Raw genomic sequence first — 8,470 nt, forward strand, 5'->3', positions numbered from 1 at the left:
AATTATGAGATTAAAGTCAAATTCATGAGAAAAAAAAAAAAACCTGGATATTCTTGGAGAATAAAGGGAAATTTACAAGAAAAAAATGAAATTTATGAGACTTAAATTTTGAGATTACAAAGAACAAAAGAGCTCAGATTAAAGCGGTAAATTTATGCAAAAAAATATATATATATCATATTGTAAGTATATATGTTTGTGTGTATGTATCATTTTTTTATTGTGTTGGCAAGGGTCTGAAAACATTAAGTTCAGTATAAAACTGTTTTCTTTGTGGTTTCACATAAAGAGATTTTAACATTTAACTGGAGGAATCACACAAAAATCTCACCATGTTCAGTTATTAGATCGCACCTGTGAGCTGGAGGAAAACACAATTTAGCCTTTTTTTTTTTTTTAACACCCTCAGGTCCGATGGAGACCGTTGCAATCACAATAATATTACAGGGGAAAACTGCTTGAATGGTAGCCTATTAATTTATGTCATTTAGGTGCAATCCTGCGGGGGAGAAGCGCACTTGGCAGCAGCTTAAGATGAAATATAAAAACATTGTTCAAACAGGTAAGACCTCGGCATAATCTCATGGATGTACCTCATTTTGATCATGTTTTACATTGTAAAGTAAATATTACGTGGCTGTTTGAATGTGCAGTTGTTTTATCCCCAACATAATGCTGTTTTCACACACATCTATATCATGTTCTGTTAAATAATTAAGCCTATTTAAACTAACACAGACTAGTCAGCCAACAGAAAGAAGGCAGATGCCCGTAAAACAACGGAGGCAGAGGAGCTGGCCCTAAGTCAGAATATAAGAAGGCCAGTGGCTGTGGGAATCCCTGGAGTGAGCTCATCCTCTGAGCTCACCCCCCAAGACACAAATGCCTTTATAAAATGTAATATGCCCAGGCCTACATATCTTTTTTTAAGCCTATTCATACAAATATTTATTTCCCTTTCGTGTCTTTTTTTCTTTGGTCCCAACAGATTCTGATGGTGCGATCTGCCTGGTGGAGTCCCCGTCACGCCACAACATCACTGTGAAATTCGCGGATGACACAGTGGTGGTAGGCCTGATCTCTAATAACAACGAGACGGCCTATCTGGAGGAGGTCGAGCTGCTGTCCTCATGGTGTAAGGACAACAACCTGGACCTGAATGTCGCCAAGACCAAGGAGGTGGTGGTCGACTTCAGGCGAGAGAGGCAGAGGATCCACTATACGCCGCTCAGAATCTACGGGACCCCGGTGGAGAGAGTGAGCAGCTACAGGTACCTCGGGGTTCACATCTCTGAGGACCTGACATGGACCACACACACCTCCACCCTGGTGAAGAAGGCTAGGCAGCGGTCGTACCACCTCAGGCGGCTGAGGAAATTAAAGATTTCCACCACGCTGCTGAAAACCTTCTACGCCGCCACAGTGGGGTCTGTGCTCTCTGGGAGCATCACCGCCTGGTACGCCAGCTGCAGCTCCCAGGACAGGAAGGCCCTGCTCAGAGTGATCCGATGTGCTGTCTGCTGCCTTTACAGAGGGGGGATCCAGAAAGGCCTATACAGGTAACATCTTGATATGTTACTGACAGTTCTCTTCCCATTCACATTTCTTTACATTCTGGTGGAACATAGACTGTAACATTTAGCCTACACTGAAGTATTAGAGTCAATATCAGTATAGAGTGCCATTGAGACTTCCCAATGTCACACAAAAAAAGATGAGATTTTCCACTGAACTCCATATCCATTGTATAAAGTAGACCTTAAGCTGTTAGAAATGCATGTTGGTCAAGCTCCTGCACCTTTTATAAATTGACGGCAAGCATAGAAAGTACAAGCGAACTGCAAAATGTGTCCACCCTGTCATGGGACAACTTCTAAATACAGTAAATATGTTCTAATCATATATTGATCACAACATGTACATTTTCAGAAAGGTATTTGGTCCCTCATTCAGGAATATATTTTAGTTTCAGGAAAACATCTCTCAAAAATACAGAAATTATGGAAAAATATGTTTGTATATGTAAAATCTGTGAAAGTTGTACTTTCTTTTCTGAATAAACTCTATAAATAAAGGTATCTGGTCAAACTTTGAAATAATACTGTTTGGCCCTAATCTCTTCAGAGCAAAATCACATAAAAGGTTTTGATAACTTGTGAAAATAATTATTTATTCACATAAAACATGAACATGATGGGGTGGACAATGACATGACGGGGTGGACAATAGTGAAGTGCCTCATATATATTTAAAGGAAATAATGTTATGGTTTTGTCAACAAATGTTACGGTTGACAAAACCACCAGCTCTTGTATTTGTAGGAAATAAAGAAGACCAAATGAAACTTGCATCATGTCTTTAATTGACTGCTGTGGTGGTGGTGATGATGGTGACTCAGTCTCTGAAGTGATTATTGCATATGGTGTCTCTGACTGCTCTGCCGTCCTCCATAGCTGACGGCTGGATGGGGTCATCATCGGGATCTTCAATTTGCGGGGCAGGCTGTTGCTCTCCTCTGATAGTGGCAATGTTATGAAGGACAACACATGCCACAATAATATCGCAGGCCCTCTCAGGGTTCATCCTGAGGTGACGTAGACACTGGAAACGGGCTTTCAGCAGGCCTATGGTCATCTCCACCCGGGCTCTGGTCGTGCAGTGAGCCCGGTTGAAGTTCTGTTGGGGGCCTGGCTCAGGGTCAGGGTAAGGGGTCAGCAGCATAGGTTGGCATGGGTAACCCCTGTCACCCAGCAGAAGGCCATCAAGCTCTCCTGTAATGTATAGTGGATACATCAGAGTGTATTAAAGAAGGGAGACGAGTGAATTATATTGTGCAAATCTTTAGGCTGCTTACCACTTTGCAGTCTGTCGCTCAGGTTCGACTCGCGATAAATCTTTGAGTCAGGAACTGACCCGGGCCACTTGGCCTCCACACTGGTTATTACGTGTGCAGCATCACATGTGATCTTGACAGTGCAGAGAATGACAGATGTTAGCTGAACTATGACGCAGTCTTTAACATTTTAACATTCACACATAGATAAGCTTGTTTCAAAACTGAAGCTTAAACTTGGTTTCTTTTTTAGAAACAGATCCTGCTTTTCACTTAAGGTTAGGAGTCACCTGATCTTGACTACTTTCCTCCCTCTACTGGATTATGGTGATTTACTTTACATGCATGCACCTGATCAGTATCTCAGAAAGCTGGATACTTTGTTCAATTCTGCTTTACGCTTTGTCACCAGATGTGGAAATCGAGTGCATCACTGCACTCTTTATGCCGCTGCAAATTGTCCATCTCTTTCCACACACAGATTAACACGGTGGCTTTCTCTTTTGCACAAAGCTCTGATTGGGCTGGTACCCACTTATTTAAGCGTATTTTTGTGCATCAAGCAGGACCGGCATGCCCTTCGGTCCAAAGATGCCCTTCAGCTGGTTGTCCCCAGAGTGAGGACCGAATTAGGCAAAAGAGCTTTTAGTTATGCTGGTCCTTCTGCCTGGAACGAGCTACAAAAGGACCTCAAACTGCCAGGACTAGTCTCGCTAGGAGAATTTAAAAAGATTTTTAAAAAGCTATGAAACCAGTTTCTCTTGGTAAATGCAACTGTGTCTGAAATTTGCATAGAATTTGAACTTTGTTGTGAATGTTATGTTGTGGTTTTTTGCCTGTTGGAATGTTGTTTTTTTTTTTATGTTGTAACTTTGTCTCTGTTGCCTTGCTTGGCCAGATCGCTCTTGTAAAAGAGGTTTTAATCTCAATTATGCTCATCTGGTTAAATAAAGGATTTGAATTGAACTGAAATTTTGAAACAGTAGTCAATCTTACATGTACCTGCACATTTATGCTGTGAATGGACTTCCTATTCACATACTCGGCTTCATTGTGCGAGGGGGCAGTGATGGGGATGTGGGTGCCATCTATGCAGCCGATCACATTGGGAAATCCTTAAAAGAAATTAAAAATTACTAATCCCAGTCTGAGGTTACAGCACAATGTCATGAACAGAAATATAATTAAAATTCATTTAACAGATTTCTACATCATTCATTCACCTGCAATCCTGTGGAACTCCTCCTTGATGGCACTGAGAGGTTTCTGTCCAGGGAAAACCACGAAGTTTGGTAAGATCTGTTTGAGGGCGAGGCACACCTTCCTGACCGCCCTGCACACCGTGGCTTTACTCAGGCGCTCTGCATCTCCGACATCGTATAAAAAACTCCCATTCGCAAAGAAACGCAACGCAACACACAATATCTGCTGGGACGTGAGAGCACGGCTGCGGTGGGTGATGTTTCTGATGTGAGGGCGGATCAGGTTGTGGATGTAGAGGATCGACTGTGACGTGAAACGGTAACGCTCAAAAAGAAAAGTGTCTGGAAAGGCTAAAACATCGATGCGCGGTTTAATCACCACCTCCCGACGGAGATTTAATTCTCTGCGCAGAAACACCGCACCTTCATCCACCGGGTCGTCAACAAAAGGACACGCCATGTTCGTGGGAAAAAAAAGTCGCCACCTAACTACTAATGGACTTCTAATAAAGACCTACCGACTGTTTTTTATTTATTTTTTCTAATTTATTTATTTATTTAAATAACAGACGGCAGAACTAATACGCCACGCTAAAACTCGCCAGCTGACTGAATGAATGAGGAAGTTAAATACCGGCTCTGTCCCAGTTCAAACACTGTACGCTACCCAGGTCGTATTTGTAGGCTGCTTACGTCACGGCGGCGCGACAAGTCGATCAGTCGATCAAGCGATCAGTCCACTAAACAGGATCCACCTTTAGCAGATTAGATAGATAGATAGATAGATACTTTATTCATCCCGCAGGAAATTCGCATTTTTACAGCAGTATCCACATATTACAGATTAAGTAAATAAAAAAAAAAAATAAAGAATAAGATCTAAGTACAACAGAATAAGATCTAAGTACAACCCAGTGTGCAAAACGCAATGTGCAAAAAAAAAAAAAAAAAAAAAAAAAAAAAAACAGAAAAAACCGTGTGCATGGGTGTATAAAATGTGCATAGAGGTAGGTCAATGAATACACATGATAAATAGCAGTAAGCAATATAAACACTATAAACAAGGATTATAAAAAGATAGAAATATGAACAATTTAAACAGAAGTATTAACAGTTTAAACAGCATATTAACAGTTTAAACAGCACTGGATTAACACTGTAAAAAGAGACAGCACATAAACTACACATCTAACAACTGATGTGTGTGTGTGTGTGTGTGTGTGTGTGTGTGTGTGTGTGTGTGTGTGTGTGTGTGTGTGTGTGTGTGTGTGTGTTAAATGAGGCGATGCCCGCAGCTCCCTCCTGAAGCCACAGGCGGTCGGGTCTGGTTTCGGTTCCTGGAAACGGAACGGAGTGGGAGCTCTTCCTCGGCGCCTGCTCTCTGGCTCCGCCTTGTTACGTCAGGCTGCCGCCACGTCATCAGGCGCCCCGTCACCATAAACATCAAAGATGGCCGCCTCCGTCCGGGAGAAGCAGACAGGTCTGACTATCTAACATTTCCCTTTGTCGGTGTTTTCGGTCGCGGACAGGTGTGTTGGCAGGCAGGTGTGTTGGCGGACAGGTGTGTTGGCAGGCAGGTGTGTTGGCAGGCAGGTGAGCCGCGGAGGTGAGACGTCGCGCGGCAGCAGAGATGTTTTAGCTAGCTAGCGTCACTTCCCATCCTGAAGTTGTGCTGCTCAATCTGATAAAGTGATGTTTCTCTTTCCGTCCGGCTCAACAAACTCTACCTGTAACCCTAACCCAAACCCTAACCCTGCCTGCCCCGAGCACCGAGCTGAGTTAGCCCGCCTGCCCCCTGTTAGCTGCGGCTCCGTAACGTCACTGTAGCTCGGCAGCTAGCATGCTAACGCTACACTCTCACTATTCCGCCCCTTAGACCAGATTCAGTGGGGAGGGGGGCGGGGGGCTTCAGGAGCGGGTCAAAGGTCAACAGTAGAAGCCAAATAGAAATGTTGAACATCTTCTGAAAGCTGGGAACCTGAGGATTAATTTGAGATGCAGCTCAGCTCTGTGTTGTCCAGTTATTCTAGTCAGAAATCCGGAACAGGGTTGCCAGGTCTGTGAGAGAAAAAAGCAGCCCCAAACCCGCCTGACCTGGTTGGTATAAAAAGGGCCCAAAAATCAGCCCAATACCAGAACTCAAAATATGCCCATAAAAATCCATATAGGTTGCTTTTAAAGTCCAACAGCGTTGCTATAATTGCAAAATGCACTATAATATCTATGAAATAACATCATAAACATTAGAGGCAATTTCCCAGGCAAAGGCAATTGAAAATCATTTCAGCTCACCTGTTAAACTGCTGGTTGTCTCCAACACAAAAAAGAACGGGAAAAAAAACTCCATGAACTTGAACTATTTACAGCGTTGTCCAGTTTCTTTTTAGACATGTTGAGATCCCTCGCCCTGGTCCCTGTCATACAGAACTGGACTGAACAAGGCCAGCATCTCTCTGCTGGGCTCAGACTCGTGGCAGCAGAATTCATTAGTCATTCAAAATATGAATCTTTATTCACAGGCATTATTCATCATTTGTATGCCCAAGCCCAACCCGCGGACCAAATTTGTTACCCGCGGCAACACTTAAAAAGTAGCCCAATTTGGCGGAAAAAACACGGACTTGGCAACCCTGTCTGTGTTGTCCAGTTATTCTAGTCAGAAATCCGGAACAGGGTTGCCAGGTCTGTGAGACAAAAGCAGCCCCAAAACCCGCCTGACCTGGTTGGTATAAAAAGGGCCCAAAAATCAGCCCAATACCAGAACTCAAAATATGCCCATAAAAATCCATAATATATGTTGCTTTTAAAGTCCAACAGCATTGCTATAATTGCAAATTGCACTATAATATCTATAAAATAACACCATAAACATTAAAGGCAATTTCCCGAAACAGTTCTTTCACCTATTTAATTTACAGTATATCAGAACTTAAAATATAATATGGGATACCTTACTTCAGCTGAGTGGTGCTGACGATGTGATTGGTCATGTGCTGAGTGGCCTCACACAGCATTGGCATATTATTTGTCTATGGAGCAGGTGACATATGTGGATAGTTTATATGCTGATCTGACCCAGAGCCAGTTTGACAGGATTTGGGTATAAACATTGGTCATTCAAAATATGAATCTTTATTCATGTCTGCCCAAGCCCAACCCGCGGACAAAATTTGTTACCCGCGGCAACACTTAAAAAGTAGCCCAATTTGGCGGAAAAAACGCGGACTTGGCAACCCTGATCCGGAATAAACATTGTGTTTTGGTTATTTTATTTATTTATGTATTTATTTATTTATTTATTACTGATGTACAGTGTGTAAGGGTTAGAACATTATGATGGAAGTATAGGAAGTCATTCCCATGTTCAGTTATGTGTCATGTTGTTGCAGCAATTTTTATGTTGATACCGTTTGTTGGCGCAGGTTTCACCGTTGCTGACCCGTGGAAAATTAATAAAAAAAAAAAGGTCAAAAGTCCCTCCAAAACACTTCCTGGTGGTTTGAGCCCAGAATCACAATCTTCTCATTAGCATCTGATGAGAAGATTTTTTTCCCCTAAAGTGGCCCTGATATGCCGTCATAATTCTCTTATCACCACAACGTCAGGTCTTTTTTTTTAATGTAAAGTCAGACAGACAGACTCTCTGCTGTCTGATTTGATTCAAAAGCGTTTCGCACAGGTTCAGGCTGAGCTCCGAGCGATTCACTCTGATGATTTATTTTAGCTGATGGGTGAGGTTGAATCTGAATTGTTGCCGCTCCAGATTAACCCTTAATACTAATACTGAAACTGAGGGTTAATAATGTGATTTCTAGTATAAAGGAGCTGTAGACATGTTGACCGGTGTGTTTTCACCTGCAGCTGCTCTGAAGCGAATGCTGAACTTCAACGCTCCTCCTCTGAAGAACGCAGCCGCTGAGCCAGTATGGAAGGTGAGGCCCAGCTCTGTCTCAGAATGTGTAATAATATAGATAGATAGATAGATAGATAGGTATACTTTATTGATCCCAGACTGGGAAATGCACACGTTACAGCAGCATCATCAATAAAAACAAAAAATAAAATAAAATAAAATGAAAATAAAATAAAAAATTAAAATTAAATGTATATACAATAGAGACTAAAAATGTGAAATATATACACTAAATACAATAAGGGCTAAGTATATACAATAAAGTGGCCTGAGAATATAAGATGTTTAAGTGTTGAAATGTAAGAAATGTAAGATATACTGATGAAAATAATAAATATGAAAAATGAAAAATACAGATAGTAGATGGGTATGAAAAATGAAAAATACAGATAGTAGATGGATGTGTGGATGATGATAATGATGTGTGTGTGTGTTCTGCAAGTATTACATGATGCGTTCCTTTACACCAACAGGGACGTTCTCATGATGTTCTAGGAACATAAACTTTGTAGCTGGGACGCT

The 8,470-nt window shown here is 41.9% G+C and overlaps 2 protein-coding genes across 3 annotated transcripts in view; one reads left to right on the forward strand and one right to left on the reverse strand.

The window, feature by feature from the left end:
• Nucleotides 1-2,204: 2,204 nt before the first annotated feature.
• On the reverse strand, nucleotides 2,205-4,617 carry LOC115353987 (putative nuclease HARBI1). The gene is made up of 4 exons (XM_030044131.1): nucleotides 4,057-4,617; nucleotides 3,836-3,948; nucleotides 2,855-2,966; nucleotides 2,205-2,771 (listed from the first exon to the last, which is right to left on the reverse strand). The coding sequence occupies exons 1-4, from the start codon at nucleotides 4,493-4,495 to the stop codon at nucleotides 2,395-2,397; spliced, it is 1,041 nt and encodes a 346-aa protein (XP_029899991.1). The 5' UTR covers nucleotides 4,496-4,617; the 3' UTR covers nucleotides 2,205-2,394.
• A 754-nt stretch (nucleotides 4,618-5,371) lies between these two features.
• Nucleotides 5,372-8,470, forward strand: part of scfd1 (sec1 family domain containing 1) — a 45,918-nt gene continuing 42,819 nt past the window's right edge. The window contains exons 1-2 of one of the 2 annotated variants that reach the window (XM_030044097.1): nucleotides 5,372-5,515; nucleotides 7,897-7,967. In XM_030044097.1, the coding sequence (XP_029899957.1) occupies nucleotides 5,485-5,515; nucleotides 7,897-7,967 (102 nt within the window). In that variant the 5' untranslated portion in view covers nucleotides 5,372-5,484. Of the gene's footprint in view, nucleotides 5,516-7,896; nucleotides 7,968-8,470 lie in introns of those variants that run through there. The other variant, XM_030044096.1, reaches the window with a different exon arrangement.

The sequence above is a fragment of the Myripristis murdjan genome, chromosome 22 (genome assembly GCF_902150065.1).
Source record: "Myripristis murdjan chromosome 22, fMyrMur1.1, whole genome shotgun sequence".
NCBI classification, from domain to species: domain Eukaryota; kingdom Metazoa; phylum Chordata; class Actinopteri; order Holocentriformes; family Holocentridae; genus Myripristis; species Myripristis murdjan.

Excerpts from the sequence above, each read along its gene's own strand:
- LOC115353987 (XM_030044131.1), bottom strand. The coding sequence starts at position 4,495 with ATGGCGTGTCCTTTTGTTGACGACCCGGTGGATGAAGGTGCGGTGTTT. Across the intron at positions 2,967-3,835 it reads TTCACAGCATAAATGTGCAG|ATCACATGTGATGCTGCACA; the intron begins GTACATGTAAGA and ends TGCACTGTCAAG. Across the intron at positions 2,772-2,854 it reads GAGCGACAGACTGCAAAGTG|GAGAGCTTGATGGCCTTCTG; the intron begins GTAAGCAGCCTA and ends TATACATTACAG.